The sequence below is a fragment of the Prionailurus viverrinus genome, chromosome A1, assembly GCF_022837055.1.
Source record: "Prionailurus viverrinus isolate Anna chromosome A1, UM_Priviv_1.0, whole genome shotgun sequence".
Classification (NCBI taxonomy): domain Eukaryota; kingdom Metazoa; phylum Chordata; class Mammalia; order Carnivora; family Felidae; genus Prionailurus; species Prionailurus viverrinus.
Genome location: NC_062561.1, coordinates 67,402,704 through 67,425,779, shown reverse-complemented (window position 1 = coordinate 67,425,779; position 23,076 = coordinate 67,402,704). Strand labels below are relative to the sequence as shown.

The 23,076-nt window shown below is 41.7% G+C and overlaps 1 protein-coding gene across 3 annotated transcripts in view; it reads left to right on the top strand.

The window, feature by feature from the left end:
- Positions 1 to 23,076, top strand: part of ABCC4 (ATP binding cassette subfamily C member 4) — a 270,180-nt gene that overhangs the window by 242,203 nt on the left and 4,901 nt on the right. For all 3 annotated transcript variants that reach the window (XM_047871810.1, XM_047871800.1, XM_047871820.1), the window contains 3 exons: positions 4,543 to 4,715; positions 5,147 to 5,252; positions 14,095 to 14,229. In XM_047871810.1, coding sequence (XP_047727766.1) covers positions 4,543 to 4,715; positions 5,147 to 5,252; positions 14,095 to 14,229 — 414 coding nt within the window. The remainder of the gene's footprint in view (positions 1 to 4,542; positions 4,716 to 5,146; positions 5,253 to 14,094; positions 14,230 to 23,076) is intronic.

Here is a 23,076-nt window from a genome sequence, read left to right as displayed (position 1 = left end):
ATTCAGCTCTTGCTTTCCTGACATGTTGCATTTGCAGTTTCCCCTGGGCCATGTATTTTGGTCAATGGGCTCCCCCTTTACTTCATTTACTCTTGGCTTTGTTCTAGCAAAAGCCCTTGTCCACCTGTTGATTGCATTTCAGTGTCTCTCTTCTCTTTCTAGCCCGCATCAGCCTTTCTTCTTTGAAAAGTCAGAAAGTTCCACGGAACGTGGAGATCATTGGACATCTGTGTTAACCTCCTGTGAGGGTGCTGGCACCTGGTGGATTCAGTACACGTAGTATATGATGATGGAAATGGGTGTCTTATAAATTCAGTTTATTATTTTCAATTTTGCTGTAATTAATTATTTTCCTAAGCTTAAAAATCTGAAGTACTCTCTACTAAGTCATTTTGAATACCATTATTTGACCTGTTTTCCTTAAACTATAATTTTTTTAATTAAATGCTTTGTACATTTTAAAATATTTCTTAATATTTATTTTTGAGAGAGAGAGAGAGAGAGAGAGAGACAGAGCATGAGTAAAGGAGAGGCAGAGAGAGAGGGAGACACAGAATCCGAAGCAGGCTCCAGGCTCTGAGTTGTCAATACAGAGCCTGACGTGAGGCTTGAACTCATAAAAACTGTGAGATCATGACCTGAGCCGAAGTTGGATGCTTAACCAACTGAGCCACCCAAGCGCCCCATATGCTTTGTACGTTTTAAAGTACAACATTATGATATCTTGAAGGTACATAGCTGTAAAGAATACATTTCTTTTACAGTGACATTTAGTAAGAAAATAGTATTGTATAGATAATCTATATGGATGTATTTTCCAATTTTTATTAAGAACACATGTCACAAAATGGGATACACTTGTGGCTTCTTTCACACATCCAACAAGTACCCTTCAAGACTTTTTAGAGAGGCATCCTTATAGATTCTAGAACCCCTCCAGTCATTAAAAGAGACAGTAACTCTCTTGGAGTAAATCTCAGGGAGAAGATGGAAAATAAAGCCAATGCATATGTAATCAAGCTTCTGTGCTGATATAGGTGAAGAAGAAAAATAAAGCAGAACATGAAGGGATGGATGGTAACTGACCACATTATGGATAGATGATACCTATTGATCTCTTAGTTTGTATCAAACACTGTTGGAAACCCTACACATACTGACTCATTTTATATTCCAACGTTAGAAGGTAGACACCTTTGGAATTATTACAGTTTTATTTAAAGGTCAAGAAGTTAAGATAGAGAAAGTTCAGGAACTTGCCCAGTTGGCAGTACTCATGCCTAGGCAGTCTGGCTTCAAGGTCCCAATTTTTTATTTAAAAAATTTCAGGGGCACCTGGGTGGCTCAGGTCATGACGTCACAGTTCATGAGATCGAGCCCCATGTCACTGACAGCACAGAGCCTGCTTGAGATTCTCTTTCTCAAAAATAAACAAACTTCCCCACTCGTGTGCGCACTCTCTCTCAATAACCTTTAAAATAAAATAAAAAATGTTAAATCGCAAGAAAGTAGAAGTAATAGTATCATGAACACACATGTACCCTTCACCTAGATTCACTGGTTAATATATTGCCACATTTGCTTCCTCTTTTCTGCAGTCTCTGTGGTGCTCAACTGCTGGAAAACAAATTGCAGAAATTTTCATTATAAGTTGCAATTCACCCTTAGATACATAAATATATACCTTATAAGATTAAGGACATCCTCCTACATAATCCTTATCTCACTCAAATGGAACGGTAATATTCTATCAGATAGGTTTTCAGATTCTCCAGTTGTAACTCCCACTTCCTGTGTTCTGCCTCTCTCACCTTTTTCTCGGTTCTAGTACTTAATTATAACTTGACTGTGTGAAAACACTACAGAGGGCCTTCATGTTTGTATCATTCTTATAATCAACCCTGATTCATAAATGAAGAAATGTGTGTCTCAGAAAAGCCTGTTTTCTGGGAAACCTGTTTATTCTTCTTCAGGCAGATATGGGCAACCCAAAAGAGGATCAAAAACCAGACTAGTGGTGAGCTGTCATCTGAGTCAGGAGCAAGCATGAGGTTCTTTCTTCAAAGTCAGGCTTATACAAGTATTACAAAAGTCAGCTCAGAAGGCAGAGCTGATAAAAGCCTTGGTCAGTTCCATCACCTGGGCTATAGATTGATGAATGGGTGTCATAAAAAGAATCACCCATGAGCCCTCCTACTTGTAGTGGAAGAGGTTGACTAAAGGGACATCTTCCACTTCGTAATTCTCAGTGCAAGGACTGGCCCCCACCACCCAGATCTTCCTCTTTAGATTTTATGTACCTTTCATGCTAATGCTGGGTACCAATACTGTATTTAATCCTAACTCACATTGCCCATTTCTGGGGATTGGACTTTGATCGAAAGCACAATAATCCCATTCACAGAAGTACTTTCAGCATTTAGGATGTTGTAAAAACACTGCTCACTCACCCTTGTGTTTTGTCATTTGACATTATAGTTCTGTGTCCCTGCTTATTGGCCATCACCCTTTCATCCGTTGGTCTCTTAATTTGAAACGTATTTACTCTCTGTTCTTTAACTCCCTAGTGGAGCCTGAGTTTGGTCTTGTTAAAATTTTCCCAAATGAGTATTCATTGAGCTGAGCTCTACCACTGTGTGGTTTCAGTTTATCTTTGGTGTTTAAAAATAAAAGTTTGTTTTTTGGAACTTACAGTTTTATGAAGATAGATTAATATAAGCACTATCTAAACTCATAGTCTGGGGGAAATAAGATGTGATGTTGTGCCCTATTTTTCATGAGTTTTCATTCACTGCAAAACATTTACGAGATTGAAGTAAATAAACTTGACTGGTCTAGCAGAATGGATTAAATTTGGGAAAGAGCCATCCCCCAAATAGGTTCCAGATTTGCTAATATATGAGCTGTGGTTTGCCATTGTTTGAATTTTTTTTTTAACTTTAAAACCTTCCAAAATGGTAAAGTACTGACAAGATTATACCTTTAGAGAACCTTGCTTCTTGCAATAATTAAAATTTTTTTTCTTCTCTTTAGTGTACTAACTCCTATACAAAATGTATTTTGGGAAGCTTGACTCAACCGTAACAATCCTTTTAACTTTTTTAAATGATTTTTTTTAACGTTTATTTATTTTTGAGACAGAGAGAGACAGAGCATGAATGGGGGAGGGTCAGAGAGAGGGAGACACAGAATCCAAAACAGGCTCCAGGCTCTGAGCTGTCAGCACAGAGCCTGACGCGGGGCTCGAACTCACGGACCATGAGATCATGACCTGAGCCGAAGTCGGCCACTTAACCAACTGAGCCACCCAGGCGCCCCCTTTTAACTTTTTTAAATGTTTAGACTACATTGAGAAAAATGGCTTCATTTTTTGAGCGATTTCCTTAATTAATCCCAAGGGGGAGGTTCCTCGTGGGCATCATGTGGCAGGGATGGGGGACACTGAGATGATTTCTTTTCACGAACTTTATTGAGAAATAATTTTATATGCCAGAAAATCCCCTCATTATAAGTATGATTCAGTGATTTTGGTAAATTTGTAGTTAATCATCATAGCAATCCAGTGTTAGGCCATTTCTGTCACCATCCCAAAATTCCCTCTTCTCTGTTTACAGTTAACCCTCTGCCCCAAGCAACCACTGTTTTTTGCTTTTTGTCTTTGTAAATTCTTTGTTACCTTTTATCTAAAAATTATGAAGGAACATTATTAATTATTCCATATTTTACTTTTCTTTGAGAATAGCATTATTTAACATAGTACATATTTCTCAATGCATGAACAGATGATGCCTGCTGATGGCAACAGAGAAGAGTCTTGATTCCCATTAAGCTTGTGCTCCTGGGGCACCTGAGTGGCTCAGTCGGTTGGGCTTCTGACTCTTGGTTTCAGCACAGGTCATGATCTCACAGTTTGTGAGTTTGAACCCCACTCCAGGCTCTGTGTTGACAGTAGGAAGCCTGCTTGGGATTCTCTCTGTCTCTGCTCCTCTCTCTGTCTCTACCCTGCTTGCGGGTTCTCTCTCTCTCTCTCAAAATAAATAAACCTAAATTTTTTAAAAAATAAAACAAAATAATTAAAAATAAACAGGGGCACCTGGGTGGCTCAGACAGTTAGCATCCAACTTCAGCTCAGGTCATGATCTCACAGTCTGCGAGTTCGAGCCCCGTGTCGGGCTCTGTGCTGACAGCACAGAGCCTGGAGCCTGCTTTAGATTCTGTGTCTCCCTCTCTTTCTGCTCCTCCCCTGCTCATGCTCTGTCTCTCTCTGTCTCAAAAATAAATAAAAACATTAAAAAAAAATTTTTTTAAATAAAATAAAAGAAATAAAAAAATCCATGTGCTCCTAAGTCAGAGAATAGTTCTGGCCTGAGTTGACACAACCATCTTTAAGTAGACAGTAATTAGAAGTAACTCTCCCATTCACGTGACTGGACATACAAGATGTGTCAGAAGAACTAGAACTTCAGAGCTCTTGTGTCTAGTGGGCTTGTCTATGTCAGTACTACTTTGTTTAGAAAGAAGTCCTTCTTTCTGCATCCACAGGTGCAGCTTAAAGAATGCATCGAAGATCTTCCTGGCAAATTGGACACCCAATTAGCAGAATCAGGATCGAACTTCAGTGTCGGACAGAGGCAGTTGGTGTGCCTCGCGAGAGCCATCCTCAGGAAAAATCGAATATTGATCATTGATGAAGCAACGGCGAATGTGGATGTGAGGTACAGAACTGGGGCCCATGAACCTTGGAATCCAAACTTTAAATGTGGTAAATGGGAAACATTTAATGATGCTGAGAAATGTTTCCAGGTACTCTCTTTGTCCCAAAGGTATCATTGGTAATGTTAATTTTGGAAAGCAGGAAGAAACCAAAAAGAAGTTATACGGTGATAACGATATTATTAGGCATCCTAAGACAGCTAGATTTCCTCAGTGCTACTCTTGATAGTTTCAAGCAAGTGGAGGGAAGCATATTTAACATCGTCATATGCAAAACAGGAAACTTCTGAATAGGTTTTCTTATACTCAGTTTTTTAAGAACTATCTCATGTTTTTGATTTTTAAAAACATTATGAATATGTCATGATTGTTTTAGGGCTTAAGTCTGCTTCTCCTATCTTTACTGAACTAAATCCAACTTTTTTGGTTCCAGAACTGACGAGTTAATACAAAAAAAAATCCGTGAGAAATTTGCCCAGTGCACTGTGCTGACCATTGCACACAGGTTGAACACCATTATTGACAGCGACAAGATAATGGTAAGACCCTCACCTGTGACTTTCCAGTTTTTTCCATTTATGTTCAGTTTTTCAGCTTAACCTTCCTTATACAACCTGATAGAAACCTCTGATAAGTTCCTTTTTTGTTAATTTTTCCTCTCATTCCTGATAGTGACTCAGGTACTTAACTATACCTTCAGAATGTGCTATTAAATAAACTAATGATTTCATATTTGCGTATTAAAAGTTTATTTGAATTGTCCTTTTCCTTTAAGATGGCCAACCATGAAAATCTTTCAAATTCAAGATCTGGCCTCTTCTTACAGAGGGGTAAAATAGTACTTCTGACCATGTCACAGTTGTTTCAGTATTTTGGATTCTCTTAATCAAAAAGTTACTGTTTCATTTAGGCTGCCAGGATGTTATTGGGTAACTTGCAGAATTTCTTGTCTGTCAGGATATTTACAAGATGCACTGACGAAGGGGAGTCTATGAAGGGAGAAGCCGTAGTCAGAAACACAAAGTATTTCAACAGAAAGGATTTAATGTAGGAATTGGAAGGCTGGAAAAGTGGAAGAGAAAAACTGGGATAATGATTTTAGGAAGCAGGTACTGAGCCCCAAGACAGATCTCTAGACCTGAGAACTCAGAGGAAAGACCCTGAAGACTCATGCTCAGACCTCCAAGGAGAGTCACTGCCCAGCCGCTGGTTACATTTGTGAGGGACTACAGTGAGACTAGTTCTCAATGTGTGTTCTAATGGAAGAAGGGGGGTGGTGCCAGGTCCCGGGCCCCAGGTGATGTTGCAGGAGCAACATAGGCCATGGCGACCATTTGCTCTGTGTCTCACCTTCAACACCCCCTTCCCCAAGTGCCCCCTGCTGGTGGAACCCAACAGAGCACCAGCCGGCCAAAGCTCTCTGGAATGTGGTTTGCAGAAAGCAAATGAGCTGAGAGTGTAGAAAAAATGGTGGGTCTGGGGCTGAGACTAGGTGACCAAGCAGCAGGTCTCTTACACAGCACAGCCAGGGACTACACACAAGGCAGGCTTCAAGCTTTGGTCTCTGGAAATCTGTCCAGTATCTGCCAGGTTTGATTGGCTTTTTCTTTCTTAGTAATTCAGTCCTTCCTTCCTTTTCTTTTTTCCTCCCTCCCTTTTCTCTCACCCTATCCTCCTATATTTTTTCTTCTCTTTTCCCTCTTTTGCTTGCTCAGTTTCAGTTATCTTAGGATGTGGTTTTATGAAATGATAAGGAGGCCATGCCTCAAAGGAAAACCCTTTGGCTACAAATAAGCCCAAGGAATGCACGTATTATTTTCAGGGTAATTCCCAGTCCATGGCAACAGGCTGATTTTCACCTGTGTCATGGATGCTGACTGTTGTTACCAGACACGACAGTATCCGGTGGTGCTTTGATTAGTGGTGAGAAAGTAAATAAAGAAGGCCTACACAGCGTGTGAGAGGCAACAGATAGGGTAAACCAGGTTTTTGATGATCTGCACTAAACAGGTTAGTAATCAGTAATAAGCAGTAATATCCAAGCTTCCTTATGTCCAGTGAAAACAGAGCTGTCCCTTTTGACTCTTTGGGCAGTTTCTGGAATATTCCCTCCCACCCCGTTTCACATGCATTGTCAGACGGGATCATCAGTGGGGGCAGTGAGAAGATAACCGGACTCTCCACAGTGAAGCGGTGCCTTCAACCTTGGCGCTCCCCAGGCCTAAACATGTGCAGGAATGAGCTCCGACGAGGTTGACGACAGGAGCTGGGTGTTCCCAACCAAAGGGATGCTGTAGGCTTCAGGCAGCATGGCTGGTGTGGACTAGGACACCTAGAACTAGGAAGCAAGCCACTCCAGCAGACTTTTGTGAGTGACCATGTGACATTCCATGATGGCAGGACAGTGACTCTTAGATTCCAGAAACGTTGTGTGGCATTGGTAGCATCCTTATTCCTTCCTTTTGAATGGAAACTGGAAAAATAACCTTTGATTTCTACTTGCTACCTGTCACTTTGTTCTTGTCTCTCGGCTTTGTATTTCACAGATTGTCCCCAGAAGCCTCCTTTTTCCGCAGTAAGTGAATGATGCTAGAATTTTCCCTGTTTGCAGTGCTTTGCCAGGCTTTGGTTGCAGTGGCAGAAAGCTGGCTTGATCTCCAGCTTAGTGAAGAGCACCTTCACATCAAACCTTTGCTCCTAAATGTACCATATAGATTTATTCCGAGGTTTTGGTATTACAACATTTTGGTGGTAGTAGTTTCTTTTTACCATCTCATTCTTAGAAGTACTGCCACCTTGGAATGCGGGATCGTTTAGGGAAACAGCAGAGAAGGACAGAATTTGACAGACTCGTCAGCTGATCATTCCTAAATCTTGTTTTTGGTCATTCCTAAGCCTTACCCATTTGCATTACCCATCAGCATTTGACCCACACATGTGAGCTTGAGTATCCCCTTAACCAGTGCGCCTTATTGCCGTTAGCAAAGTATGTCTGTGTGTTTAATGCTTCCCGTATGAGTATCTCCTGATAAATTTCAAGAAGCTCAGATTTTTCTCTCTGGGCCAGGGGTCTTTGTCCAAATCCTTAATGTTGTTTTGCAAAGCAGTTTACAGCCCCTCCCGTCCTTTCGAACCTGGCCCTGCTGTGTTCTCTTTCTTTCCTTAAAGAGAGAGTTAAAATCGCTTATTAAAACTGTCGGTTGTCTTTTGGTTCAGCTGGATGTTGGTGGCTTAGACTAAGGCGCCAGCAGTGGAAATGGTGAGATGGTTGGATTAAGGGCAGATAAACGACGGTGTGATGGGCGGAGCCTGGGGTGTGAGGGAAGGGGCCTGAGATTTGGAGGAGCTGGGGAGACTGAGGGAGAAGTCAGTTTGGAGACAGGAAGCACAGGGTTCCTTTTAGAGTCCGTGACCATTGCTGGGAAGGACCTTACTTTCCATGGTGGGCTCTGCGTGTTCCTGTGGGGCTGCTGCTCCCACTCCCAGCTCCAGTGATGAGGGACCTTCAGTCCAGGCACCCCAACCCCCCCCCCCCCCCCCCCTGCCGCTGAGAGCTCGTCAGGGACATCACAGGCAGGTGAACTTGGCCACCTGCTTACATCTTGGTCAGAGCTGGTTTTGGTTTGCTGACTCCTTTGACAGGGAATGGCAGGATCAGACCTCAGGGGATCCAAGTGGCACGCATTCCCTAGTTCATCGTCGGGGAATCGTCCTCTGTGTTCCATCCACTCCAGGGAGAAGCTTTCTGTTTTATTCTAGAACTTTTGATTACTAGTTGGCCTTTTAGTCTAGCAAAACACCATAAATAATGTTCCTTCTTGAACCTTTGATTTTTGGAGCAATCTTTTTTTTTTCTTGCTGGCTTTAGAAATACCCATTTCCTTTCCAAAAGCAAGTGATCATCTGTTCTGTTATTCTGAAAGCTTTAGGGACATAAAGAAGAGTCACTCAGCGGCAAGGCCTCCTGCTCCAGAGGGTGGCGGTCGCTCACGGAGGGGCTGGGGAAGTGACGGATGCTAATGAAGGGCATAACCACAGCCTTGTCATCGTAAAGTCGTGTAATTGCACGCGCTCACGGTGTAATAATTACATTTTGTTGCACTGGTGAATACTTCTGCACAAAGACGTATGGATATGGTTTTGTTTACTGTAAGTAAATCAAACAAAAGGCTTGTTGGGAAACAACTGTGACCTAATTAATAGCTTTGTTTATGTGTTGGCTCTCCAAAGGGATTTACCCAGTTTTGGTTCATTAAGCGCCATTAATGTGTTAGGCTTAGAATTCTATTTTACAAAGATGTTCTCTCAATTTTAACTTTATTAAACATGATGTAGTCATAATGACAGCTAATTTAATCTTCCTCATTTGCTCAGTTGCCACAAAACAGTGGAGCAAGACAGACAAATTAGAAATCCTCTTTCTCCTAATACTCACCACTGTCTCTGCGTTAAAGACAGCTCTTCCCTGTAGTTTTAGGATTAGCTGGTTACTTGTGACCTGCTGTCTCTTCAGCCAGTGGCACAGCGTTTTGCTCTCGTCTCTGTGTCCCCTCAGTCCTCACTGCACCCCCGGATTCTCCCTGGCAGCAGCAGCGAAGGAAACACCGGCAGACATACAGCTGGTGTAACAACACTGCGTCTCTGCTCAGCATTTTCACTCCCAGGACTTAGGGGGTCTGGAGAAGGAGAGCCGGGGCTGAGACACCCAGATTCTACCTCTCTGCTTATGAGCCACCTTACAGTTTTCTAATCTTTACCTCTCATCCTAAACTCAAGCCTCTTTTCAGTAGAGTTTTCCCCAGAGAAATCAAACCCACACACTGCTGTCCCATACCCACCTGGGAGAGCACAAACACACCTCAGAGCTACCTGGAGTTTTATTTAAATTCAATTTTTCACCTTCATGGAACTTTTGATAAGCCTGTATCTCAGAACGTCACAGAAGAGAAAAGCTCCTTAAAAAAAATACACCAGGATATTTCCACTCATGTTTTCAGAGGGAAAAATAACTAACATGAAGGTTGAAAGCACAATCCGGAAGAAGAAATACTTTGGGAAAGGAGGTCTGTGCTTCCATACAATAGCAGGAATTTGGGGAGCCGCTGTGGCAGTCGCTGTGACCTGGTCTTCATCTTCCCCAAGTCACAATGACTGACCATTTCAAGACCTAAGAAAGGGTTTTGAGTAACACTTGCCACCGTATCTTATCACAGAACCTCACAGCCATCCACCTTACCGGTGAGGGACCCAACCCAACTCCCAAGCTTGGAGAACTGTCCCTATGCCCCTTTGTCTCCAGGCCACCTAAAGCAGATGTCTGAAACTCAGATCTTCCCACTCTGCTTGCTGTTAAGTGGGATCTGCCTCTGTTGCTTATTGCCGATCGAAAACTTCCAGGCATCTCTTTCCTGTTGTCAGGTTTCTTCCAACCTGTCCTGCACACCCCCTCCACACCCGCCTCTCCCTGCAGCCACCCCACCATCACTGATACAACATCCTGGTGTTTAAAATGGATTAGATTATTTTGCAATGGGTCCATTTAATTTTTATATCTAGGACAGCTCCCTGCCATATCTGCAGATACACAGGCCTGATAAGCACATCTTCATGGAGTTTATGTAACTGACTGACTCATCCAATATAATGGATTTTTCCTTAACCAGCGAGAGTGCGCAAGTGATTTGAGGTTGGCGTTCCTGGAGAGATCCTGGCACCATAGGATTGCTCTCACACCAGTTTGAATGTGTGGTTTCATTTGTAGTTTAACTTGGGTTATAGGGGGCGCAGCGGGAGATCACAGGAGCCTTTTCTTACAGTTATGGAAGATGTTAAAGATAAAAACTCAAAATTATACCTGTTTTTCTGTACATAAAGAAAATTTGGAGGGGCACCTGTGTGGCTCAGTCGGTTAAGCGTCCGACTCTTGATTTTGGCTCAGGTCATGATCTCAAGGTTCATGAGATCTCCTGAGGTCTAGCCCCGTGTTGGGCTCTGCGCTGACAGTGTGGAGCCAGCTTGGAATTCTCTGTCTCCTTCTCTCCCTGTCCCTCCCCTGCTTGTGTGTGAGCATGTGTGTGCTTGCTCGCTGTCTCAAACTAAATAAACATTTTTTAAAAATTGGAGTTGCTTTGTGTGCAGTTATCATAAAAGACCTGGAATCTTTGCTCAAACCAGTAAATGTAAAGGCAAAATGTGTACAGTTCTGTTCCAGGACTTTCCTCAGTCTGCGCCCCGAGGGGCTCTGTAGCGCCTGGCCTGAGTCCTGGCGGCTCCACACTCTTGTTTCTGCCAGTGCTTTTTTTTTTTGTTCTTGCAGTATAGACACTTGCAGTCTTTCTTCTCTCTCTTAGTACAGGCTCCCGAATGTCAGGGGCTGTGGCTTAACTCTCTTGTGCCTCTTCCCCAGCATCTGTCATGATGACACGAATGCACTTAAGTATGCAATAAATGTTTGCTGAACAAATTCAGGAATTAATGAAAGTTTACTTATTTTCCTCAAATGTGTTTTTGCCATATATTACTTGTTCTTTATTAATCCTGAAAGTTTAATAAAATTGGTTTTCTTTTTCTGTGAGTGTCTACCAGGCACACAGTAAATAATGTGAGCCCCAAGTATAATAAAAATGCAGTGGGGAATGTTTACATTTATAGGCATATTTTCTTAAGTTATACAAAGTTAATGTAAGGTATTATACATATAGAAAGGTATCTTAGAAAATTGAATTTAGGGGCGCCTGGGTGGCTCAGTCGGTTAAGCATCCAATTTCAGCTCTGGTCATGATCTCACAGCTCGTGAGTTCAAGCCCCACACTGGGGGTCTGTGCCGACAGCTCAGAGCCTGGAGCCTGCTTCAGATTCTGTGTCTGTCTATCCACCCCTCCCACATTTGTGCATGCGCACTCTCTCTCTCTCTCTCTCTGTCTCAAACATTAGGGGAAAAAAAAATTGAAGTTAAAATTTTCATCTCCCTTATATTGTATCTGATAATAAATAATCTAAATGTCTTTCTCTGGGAATGCACATGGAAAGAATAGGGGTTCGGACCTATGTTTGAACCCCACTTTTGCCATCTACTGATTCCGTAGCCTCAGCTAAGTTACTTAACACTTCTGCACCCTCAGTCTTCATCTCTGGTTGTGAATTTCTGGACAGAATGTATCTTGCTCATCTTTGAATCTCCTATTCTTAAAACAGTGCTTTGATATTAGGTGTCAGTATTTCCTGGATGGATGGATGGGAGAATGGAGGTTAAGAAGGAAAAAATGATAAATAGGTGGTGGGTGGAAGGGAGGGAGGGAGGGAGGAAGGGAGGAAGGACATTATGTACCCTGTGTACCTTGAGAATTAACAGCAATGTCTACAAAGCATGTAGTACAATGAGTGTTCAATCCACAGCTATTTTCTTCTTTTCCAAATTCAAAAGACCACTATTTTAGTTACGAGGTGACTTTCTAAAATATTATCTTAAGGTAGTCATTCTTTGTTAAATTGCATTTATATTTAATACTCATAAGGCTCAAAGTATTTTGACCAAAATAAATCTTTTGGTCATTTATATTGTTAACTCTATTGCTTTTTAAGAGCATTAATTTTTTTCTGGCTCTGCCTTTTCAGACACTGGTCAGTTCTGAGAACTGCTCATCTAGTGGCATTTGTGTGTTTTCAGACGGTAGGAGAGAAAATGGAAAAATGTGCTGTTCATTCAAATTTGAGTAAAGTAGGAAGTTGGGCAAGGACGAAATATCAGTAAATAGTTCCATTCCATTAAAAATTACATACAGTCTTGATAGTTGGAGAACTCCTTTTCCACCAGCTCTGGTGATTTTTAAAAGTTGTTGCTTTTGCAGAATATCAGGTTCTTCATTGTATGAAGTAATTTGATTCGCTTATTTACTTAGTCTTCAGCATGAGAGAAACCTGTATTTTAAAATTGGTTTTTTTCTTCTTCTTCAACATCAGGAGGAGTGGCTATGCTCTGTAATGCTATGCTTAAGTAAAATTACACATTTGGGGCATCTAAATTGGATGCCAAATTATAGGACGTTTTAATTATTATGTGGATGTGACAGATTCAATTATTCTTGAACTCTTTTGAGAAAGCTGCCCTTAGCAGTGATTCACAGTAGTAAACAAAAGATTAACAGGAAAATGCCCGTTATGAGACTTAATAAATGTTTCCGATTAAATACCACGGGACAGAATTAACTGCAATACCTAGATGTGGACAAACAGCCTGTGTCCGGCTTAAGAGTTTCAGCATATTCCCTTAAGATAAATTTACTCTAAATACAGCCTAAATGAAGAACTAAGTACCACTTAACATCAGAACTGTTTTCCTAGGTACATCATCTGGGCCAATGGTTTCAGACTCTTTTCTTCCCTCCCAAACCATTAACCAGAGCTACTAATAAGTAGAAATGCAAAGTTAAGAGCCCCTTCCTCTCCCTTTCAATTTCCAATTAGTGGACATATTAATGAGCAATAAAATGGCTTGAAAGGCAGGCAGCCGAAGAAAGAGAGAAAAGGAAGCAGGAAAGATACTTGTGCAAACAGATACTCAGATCCTCTACAATTGAGATTGGGCTGCCCCCGTGTGCTGTGCAGGCCATGATCGCTGGAATTTGGAGCTCAATTTCTTAATTACTTCTTTAGTCTTATCCAGAGAGAAAATTGGATTTCTAGAGATTTCTTCTGTGCAGAGCAATTATGCTAAAGCTGCTTAGGGAGCAGCTCTTTTAGCCAGCCTTTCACTCCCAGAATAATAAGCTCCCACCAAAGCCAACTTCAGGATGCACCTTAATCTCACTGACGGGTATTTTGTCCCCTCTTACCAGCTGACATATTCCAGGACCCTAAAGAAATTCCAGAAGCATTTACTCCTTTTCCAGATATTGCTCAGATTCTGTCAGACCAGCTTAGCAGCTAATTTGCTCTCAGATCACTGCCATCTGGCCTGGATGACATCACCCTACTTTTTCATAAATTGAGTTTGATTTTCCTAAATCAAGAAATTTCCCAACTCTGAATGTATGTATAAATAACCCTCAAAGCTCAGAGTCTGAGAGCTAAAAGCACTAATAACAACCCCAAAAGCCTTTGGCAGAATATAAAACGCCACAGGACTGCTGAGTGCCCATAATCATAGTCTAAAACTTTCATTTTCTTCCTTTCCTATAACATTATAATAATAAAAGGTCGGGCTAGGCCTTTGTCTGCCTAGTAAAACAGGGTAATCAAACCGTTTAAACACCAGGCAGGCCTACCACCCAAATGGATTCTCTCTATTCTCCTTCTCCGGCCCCTTTCCGAAATATTGTCTGGCTTATAATATGTTACTGCAAAACATTGTGTGCTAATGGGTTTCTTTCTGCTGATTAACAGGTTTTGGATTCAGGAAGACTGAAAGAATATGATGAACCGTATGTTTTGCTGCAGAATGAAGAGAGCCTGTTTTACAAGATGGTGCAGCAGCTGGGCCAGGCAGAAGCCGCTGCCCTCATCGAAACAGCAAAACAGGTAAGCGGGCCGAGAGGAGCGGTAATTAAAGCTCATCTCAGCCCTTCACTCCTCGCAATCTGGCACGAGGGGTGCTCTAACAAGCACCCTGTGCCCTTCTCAATTATAAGCCTTCGGAGACAACGCTTCACGACTGGGTCTTAACAACACGTCCCAGGTTGAAGTCAGGTCTGCTGAGAATGGGCAGAATCGGTGGGGGAGTGGGGGTGCCGCAGGTGCGCATGCTCGCGTGCACAGGCACGTGGGGGCGCTGCGGGGCGCAAGCACCTGTGCCCAAGAGGAGCGAGAGATCTGATTCTAGAGAGATGTCACATGTTGAACTCCATGCTTTCAGATTCTCATGTGGCACAGAACTTCCACATTTTGCAGGCCCGTTACATTTCATTCTAATCGGCGCTCACATTTGAGTTGCAAATACGGTCAAGGCACATCCAGGAAATTTTGAGAGTTTGAGAAAAAAAGAATGTGGGATGTTGTCCATTGGGTCTAGAAATATCTAGCAGGGAAATGTGTAGGTTGCTTTTCTGTTTTATAATTTGCAAAGAAAACCACATGATACGCTTCTTGCCCAGGTTTCTCCCTAATTCGTGGTGGTTTAGAAGAAGGCCTAGTTACCCCCTTGTGCTTCCTCTGCCTTCTAGATGATGAAACAGTCATTGGGATGATCAAGAATCTATGTTACCTTGGGGCGCCAGGCTCATGCTCACTCTCCCAAAAATAAACATTAAAATTAAAAAAAAAAAAAAGAATCTCTGCCACCTTAATGCTATAGTCTGAGTGGTGCTTGGAGATGTACAAAGCATTTTCACAGAGATGATGTGTGTGCAAGTACTAAGCACTGTACATGGTGCTGATGTTCAGTGAATAACATTCAGAGTCGGGGGTGGGAGGGAGGGGAGGGTGGGTGAAGGGTATTGAAGAGGGCATCTTTTGGGATGAGCACTGGGTGTTGTATGGAAACCAATTTGACAATAAATTTCATATATTAAAAAATAAATTAAAAAAAAACATTCAGATTATCTGGTATCTTTCCAATAAGTAATGTATTTTCTCATTCTACACGTGTGATGTGAAAACTGCGGCCTGGCTTAAGGAACTTAGCCAATGTCCTGCAGCCACCTGTAACTCTTTCTGATACAAGGTGGGAGTTGGCTTGATGGAAGGAAGAAAGGGAAGTCAGGTGTTCTTGCCCCTTGAGGTGTGTGGTTGGGATGGCATGGGATCAGTAGTCTTGAAGCTCCCCATCAGAACTGTTTCTCCCTGGGCATTATAATAATAGGTGCATTTTTCTGTTCATCCTTTTCTGCATTTCCCAGATTTTCACTGCAAGAGAAAATTACTTGTGTAATGTCTTAAGTATCTATTAAAGACAACAGGAGAAAATCTGTCCCAGTATCTAACAGCCCTTGTGTGTGAGAAATTTATCCAAAACACAGCTTAAGTTCTCTTCTGTCACTGTTTCGTCTCATCCCTCCAACTCAGAAATAAAGAGCTATCACTGCCACTGTTCGTAGAACATTTCTTCAAATGCTGCTTCATCCTCAAAAACCATTTGGTAAATGTGTATGTGTGCCCGCAGTATCGTGCTGGGGACTAACAAACGTGTCAGATGTATTTCTTAGATATCCCCAGTATAATAAACCCAAGAGCTGAGAAGAGCAGAGATGCTCCGTTTATGTGCCGAGCAATTTGGAGGTGCGGGATGAGGCTCTGACACTCACCGTGCACCGTGTGTGATGTAGGTTCTCTTGTCTTGGTGCCGGTGTAAGAGGCTGGGAATCTGAAGGGCGCCTGCGTGGCTCAGTCGGTTAAGCATCCGACTTCAGCTCAGGTCATGATCCCACAGTTCGTGGGTTCGAGCCTCACATTGGGCTCTGTGCTGACAGCCTGGAGCCTGCTTTGGATCCTGTGTCTCCTTGTCTCTCTGCCCCTCCCCACTTGCACTGTCTCTCAAAAATAAACATTAAAAAAAAAAGGCTGAGACTTTGAGAGGGGAAGGAAATTGCTCAGAGTGACACAGCTGGCTGGATAATTGGCAGAATCAGAGTTTACACCCAGGGTCAGGGATGAGGAAATCTGAATTCTGAACTTTTCGTAAGTACTTCCATCGTACATGAATGTAGAGAAGCCAGTGTACTGCTTTCAGGGCTGAAATGCAGAGACTTTCACCACCTGGATGTCTCCCAGTCGGTGCTTCTTCCCTCGGAAGACCCAGGCAGTCAGTCATTGGGGATCCCCTGTATAATCTGCTCGTAAAACAGCCAGGAATCTTACAAACCCCTTTGTTCTCTGACCTCAGGCATTTCACATCAAACAGATGTGTCCCCACCTACGTGTCAAAGCCTCCGTTTTAAAAATCTGTTATCATTGTGTATCATCAAGGCGTTGAGTAATGACAAATAAATCACAGATGGGTCCAGATAACAGAAGATGGTATAGTTCAACACCCTCTTTTTACAAATAGGAAGCTAAGGCCCCTTAGAAGTAAGGTGGTCCTGTATATAGATAACTTACGTTAGCTCTCATTTGCAGCAGACACAGAATTAGACATCTGCTCTTTTAAGAAATGTTTTAACCAAGTGTGACATACGTACAGAAATGCTCAGAGGTTGCAATTAGAAACCTTGGGATTCCTGGTCCTATAATCTTGCACCTAACATAACAATATTAATGGTGCTACATTCGTATAGGTCTGTATCATTTATCTTACGTGGTTCTCACATGTGTGAGTTCACTTAATCCTCCTGGTGGTTCTTTCTTACCCCACTTCATGGACAAGGAGACTGGATTGAGGACTCACCTAAGGTCACAGAGCTGGTCAGTGGAGAGCAGAGGGCTAATTGCTGGGTGAAGCTGAGAGTTGCTGTGGTCCACATGTCCAATTTCAAAACCCTGCTCCTTTTCTCATGTGGAATCCAACGTGGGGCCAGGTTTACATAATGGCAGCACATCCCTCTGGGATCTCAGAGGCTCAGGTCACCTCTCTGGAAAGACGTAAGGAAATACGTATCCCAGTTGAGTATCTTCTTGACATCACTTCTGCCCATGCTTGGACGTCTTACAGCAGGCTGTCAGATTGTCAACTTTTTAAATGTGCAGCCATCAAATATCAAAGCATCACTGAGAATGATGACAGTAGGAAGATGGGTGTAAGTTAACAAGCTTTCGGCTCCTGACAGGTTGGAATCCGTTTCTTTGAAAAGAAAATGCAACATCTAGAAAAAGGTACTTCCACGTCAACGTTGTCTTGACCACATAGTTGTTTCTCTTCAAATGTTGGTATAGGCAAGCGTAATTACTCTCGTTGACCCTCAGAGATGATCTGTGGAATAGTAGAGAAAGTACTTTTTAGGTACATAAAGCGGGGAGGTGCGTTAGTCTTCTAGGGGCTACCCCATCAAAGTATACAGAATAGGTGTCTTAAAACCACAGCAATTTGTTCCTCACGGTTCTGGAAGCTGGAGTTTTGAAATCAAGGTATCGACAGGGTTGGTTTCCTCTGAAATATCGCTCCTTGGCTTGTCGATGACCATCTTCTTTGTCTTAGTGTGGTCTGCCCTCTGTGTGTGCCTGAGTGCTAAACTCCTCATACAAGGGCACCAGTCAGATTAGATTAGGACCCACCTCTGTGACCTCATTTTAACTTAACTGACCCTATCTCCACATACAATCACATTCTGAGACACTGAAGGCTTAAGACTTCAACATACAAATCTCGAGGGGACACAGTTCAGCCCATAACCGAGGTGAATCTTGTCATTCATTCTCCTACATGATGAAGCAGACCTAATTGAGGTTTTTTGGAGTTCCTTTGTTCCCAGTATATAACAGGTGCCATTTTATCTATTGGTGAAATCACCAGCTGTAACCCCAAAGTTAGGAAATCCTGATAATCCTATGTTCTAGGAGCCTGGACCAGTTTGAATTGGTAGAAACGCTTAGCAGCTCCATGGCCCCGTATGTCTCCTGAGGTCTCTGAGCTGTCCCGTCCTCACTTGTGCTGGGGTTACAGCAAGGCCTGGCTACAAGGATCAGATGAGACTACATGCTTTGAAGAATGCAGAGCCTTTTACAAATACAAGAGTTTTCCCTCTCAACAACGCAAGGGGATTGGTTTTTTAAAGGCTGTGGATTGAACCATTACCTCCCTAAAATAAACCCAAAGTTCTTCTGGGTAAGCTTTAGAGACTCTAAATTTGTTTTTAGTAATAATTTTTTTTAACAGATGATATAAACTAATGCTATAAAACTCAAAAACTTCACAGTTTTTAAAAATGATTGTTTTAGCTTATAAATAAAAGTAAGTCATCCACCCACTCTTCAGGACAGAGCCCCGACACCTGTGTTGACCCTTCTGCTGATACAGCCCATTTGTCAACACAGACTTGTGCATATATACTTTCTGTTTTGTGAGAACAAGTGACAGCTGTTTCTTACTTCTTTCAGCTAATGTATCTCATATTATATCAATGCGTATAATTATCTTTTTTTAAAAGTTGATTTGTTTTGAGCAAGAGAGAGCACAAGTGGGGGAAGAACAGAGAGAAAGAGAGAGAGAATCCCACGGAGGCCCCGATGTGGGGCTTGAACTCACAAACCGTGAGATCATGACCTGAGCCAAAATCAAGAGTCAGACGCTTAATCGACTGAGCCACCCAGGCGCCCCTGGTTATGTCATTCTTTTTAATGGCTACATAGTATTTATGCTTTCTCCACTCTCTTCTCCCCATTTTTTCCTTCTAATTAAGTTGTTACAGTTTAGTTTTCTTTTCCCAAAGAATGAGCTGGTAGATTTACTTACTGATTCTTGTACTCTGTGTTCCAGCTTATCACTTTCTGCTTTTATATGTGTTAATACAGTCTTTGGTTTATTTTATGGTGGTTTCTTGAATGCATTTGTTTTCATTCGTTCTTGTTCATTAATATAAATATTTTAAGGCAGTCAACTTTTCTCGGAAGACTGTTCTAGCTATATGCTATGCTATACGCTACTGGGTTCTGGTATGCAGTGCTTTTGTCATAGTTAAGTTTTCAAATACAAATCTAAAGTTTTTTCTTTTTTTTTTTCTTTTTATTTTTTAGAGAGAGACAGAGCATGAGTGGGGGAGGAGCAGAGAGAGAGAGAGAGAGAGAGGGAGACACAGAATCCAAAGCAGGCTTCAGGCTCTGAGCTGTCAGCACAGAGCCCGATGTGGGGCTTGAACCCATGAACCGTGAGATCATGACCTGAGTCGAAGTTGGACACTTAACTGACTGACCACCCAGGCACCCCTAAAATTTTATTTTCAATTTTCTCTTTGGCTCAAAAATTGAGAAAGGGGCCTTTAAAACTTCCTGGTGGTGGGGGTTTGTTTGTTTTTTTTTTTATGTTTTCTAGTTTACTCATCAGTGTTGATTTGCATTGCCTTGTGATCATAGAGTTGTCTATGCTGTTTCCACCCAGAAACAGTATTTGATAATACTTTTCTTGTGTTCTAGTGCATAGTCAACTTTTGTGAATGTTCTTCGCATGTTTAAAAAGATGGACTAGTGTTTGTTTACAGTATAGCATTTAATGACTTTTAATTAGATTTACTTTAGTAATTATTTAGATCTTCTTATTTTGGTCCACTTGATGTGACACATTATGTTAGTTTTATATTATTACAACCTTTCACTTTATAGTTCTTGTCATTTTTGCTTTGCTTGTCATTTTGGTTTTTAATTTTTATGTTCTCATTTTTCAGTCCACAGATATTCTTGACTTGGGTCTTCACTGTGAATTATGTTTTCTTCTATTTTAAAGTGCTTTTCTTTCTTGGCTTCATTTAATGCACTTGGCCCTGAATGCAGGCAAGCTGGTTCAAAATTTCAGTTGAGTCTCCTGCTTTTCCCTTTGTTTTCACTCACCTGGTATATCTTAGTCTTTTAGTATCAGATTACAGAAATATTTCCTGTAAATGGCATATAGTTCAGTTAGCTCTGAGATTTAATCTTAGTCCTCCTTTTTTTAACAGATGAGTTTAGTCCATTTACATTTATTGAGAATCACCACACTTCTATTATGTTTTCAGCTTTTAGTGTTCCTTTTTTTTAACCTTTTAATTAGTATGTATTTTTTTTAAGATTAAAAAAAATTAATTGATCTCTACCCAACATGAGGCTGGAACACAACCCCAAGATCAAGAGTCTCAATCTCTACTGACTAAGCCAGCCAGGTGCCTCTATTTATTTTTCTTTGCTCATTGTTTTATGTGTGTACCTTCCATTTCTCCTGGGAACACTTTATTATTATTGATTCCCCATTATGAACAATGACAACATCTCTTCCCTCTCTCCCTGTGCTCCCACCAGACTTTTGTTGTTTAGTTTTCCTTATAGTGTTTACTGTCAAATCTTTAAAAATACTTAAACCTTTATTATTTTACTTGCTTACTTGTTTTATTTTTTTTTAATTTTTTTTAACGTTTATTTATTTTTGAGACAGAGACAGAGCATGAATGGGGGAGGGTCAGAGAGAGAAGGAGACACAGAATCTGAAACAGGCTCCAGGCTCTAAGCTGTCAGCACAGAGCCCAATGTGGGGCCGTGAGATTGAGGCCAGCATTGGGTTCCATGTTGAACTGAGTGTGGAGCCTGCTTAAGATCCCTCTGTCTCTCTCTGTCCCTCTCCCCCTCTCCCCCTTTCATACCCTCTAAAATAAAAAAATAAAACTAAAAAAATGAGATAGAAAAGAATGGAATGGAAAGAAAAGAACTGTGTAACTGTCATAGTAATAGTAAATATTTCTTGGGTCTGTACTGAGTCTCAATGTAATATGAAATGTACTTACTCCTGATCTCATGGTTTGTGAGATCAGGCCCTGTGTTGGGCTCTACTTGGGATTCTTTCTGTCTCCTCTCTGTCCTTCTCCTGTTCATGTGCACACACGTGCTCACTTGTGCACGTGCTCGCTCTCAAACGTTAAAAAAAAATGTACTTACTACTGTGGGTGACAGTCAAAACAAAAAGTTGGAAAACAGTGCTCTGTACCATCTTAAAGGAGGGTTGTTGGAGTTAGAATCCCCCTGACTTAACTGTGTGTGTGTGTGTGTGTGTGTGTGTGTGTGTGTGTGTGTGTATAAAATTTGCTGCGCCTCTAATTTAAATGCTTTGGCTATAAAATTCTTGGGTCCCACTTTCTTTCACTTAGTATGCTATAAACTTTGCTCTAAGGGTTCTCTCATTGTTTATTCATATGGAGCGGTCAAGTTAGACTTAACTTGATCTTCTTTCCTGAAGCCCAAAGGACTCTTTCTCAGTTTTGAAGGCCGTTAGTTTTTCCTAGGGTATGATGTACCCTTTTGTTCCCTAGCTTCACGTCTGTTTTATTTCCGGAAGTTACTGGAATTATAGCTTTGAAGTTCTCTTTCTTTGCTTGGAGTCTCCTCTTTACACATATCTATCATGTATATGTTGTTTGTTCTTTATGTTATAAAGCTATTTTCTCCTTGATCCTTTTTAATTATTTTATTCTTTTAATGATTTTATTTATTTTTGAGAGAGAGAGAGACAGAGAGCACGAGCTGGGGAGGGGCAGAGAGAGAGGGAGACACAGAATCCGAAGCAGGCTCCAGGCTCCGAGCTGCCAGAGCCCGACGTGGGGCTCAAACTCCTGAACTGTGAGATCATGATCTGAGCTGAAGTCTAGACGCTTAACCGACGGAGCTACCCAGGCACCCCTTTAATTCTTTATTAACTTCTAATTATGCTTGCTTTCTCAATTCTGTCCCCCGCGTCTCATCCTGTTTCTCCAGTGGTTGCTGAACTACTTTGTGCTGTGTTCACACAGCTGCCCTTTCTGTGATGCTTCCCTGTTCTCCTCCATTCCACTCGTGGCCCCAGTCAGCTCCTGCTTCATCGTCTCATGTTGCTGTGCCACATTTCCAAACATTCAAATTTCTGTTGTCCACAGGTTGATTGTTCTGTATTTTCTTTGAGTGTATTACATTATATTTTTTTCACAGTTTCCGTGTATTTATTTGACATGTGCTTATCTTGTTCCTTTTCCTCACTGTGTATTTTACAGATCCTGTACTACTACTGTAATGTTGGTTGTTGTTATTCCTACCACTCATCTTTGAATTAAGTGAGTTTTTCCTAGACTATATTTTTATAGGATGATGGTGGCTAGGGCATTATTTCAGGCTAAAGGGAATTCTGTCTGCTTAACGTAGAAGTTCCTTATGACAGAGGGAGAGAGAGAGAGAGAGAGAGAGAGAGAGAGAGAGAGAGAGAGAGAGTGTGTGTGTGTGTGTGTGTGTGTGTGTGTATAAGCAAGAGAGAGAAATTGAAGATGCATGTTCATTTAGCCTGTCCTCCTCCCTAGCCTGCAGAGATGGGCAGTTACTTGCATGTCAGTATCTCCCTTCTCCTAGGGCCTCATCAGTGTATATGCTTCAGGCAAAGATGGGGATTCTGTACATTCCTCATTGACTCACCTTGGAATTTGCCAGGTAGTTGGACAACTGTGCTCTCCCATGATTGCTGAGATCTCCGCTAGCTACTTCCTCTCTGTCTTACCACAGCCCCACTAGATCCAGTTGCATATGGCAGCCCATCCGGATATCTTGCCGTTTGGGATTTCAGATGAGTCCTGATTTCATTAAAGATGGGCTTCTTTTTTATCTCGTGGTATCCTTGCTGTTTAGGGTGATTTCTGAGACGATTAAGGGGAGGGAAAAATCCATTTCTGTTATCTTAAAAGCAGAGGTCTTCTCTAACTCTCTTTAACCTCAACAACAGACCTGCCAGCGTATACCTAACCAGAGTTAGGCCTGCTGTAAAGATGAGTTTGAGAGTTACCAGAATTGAGCTAGGGCCGTACA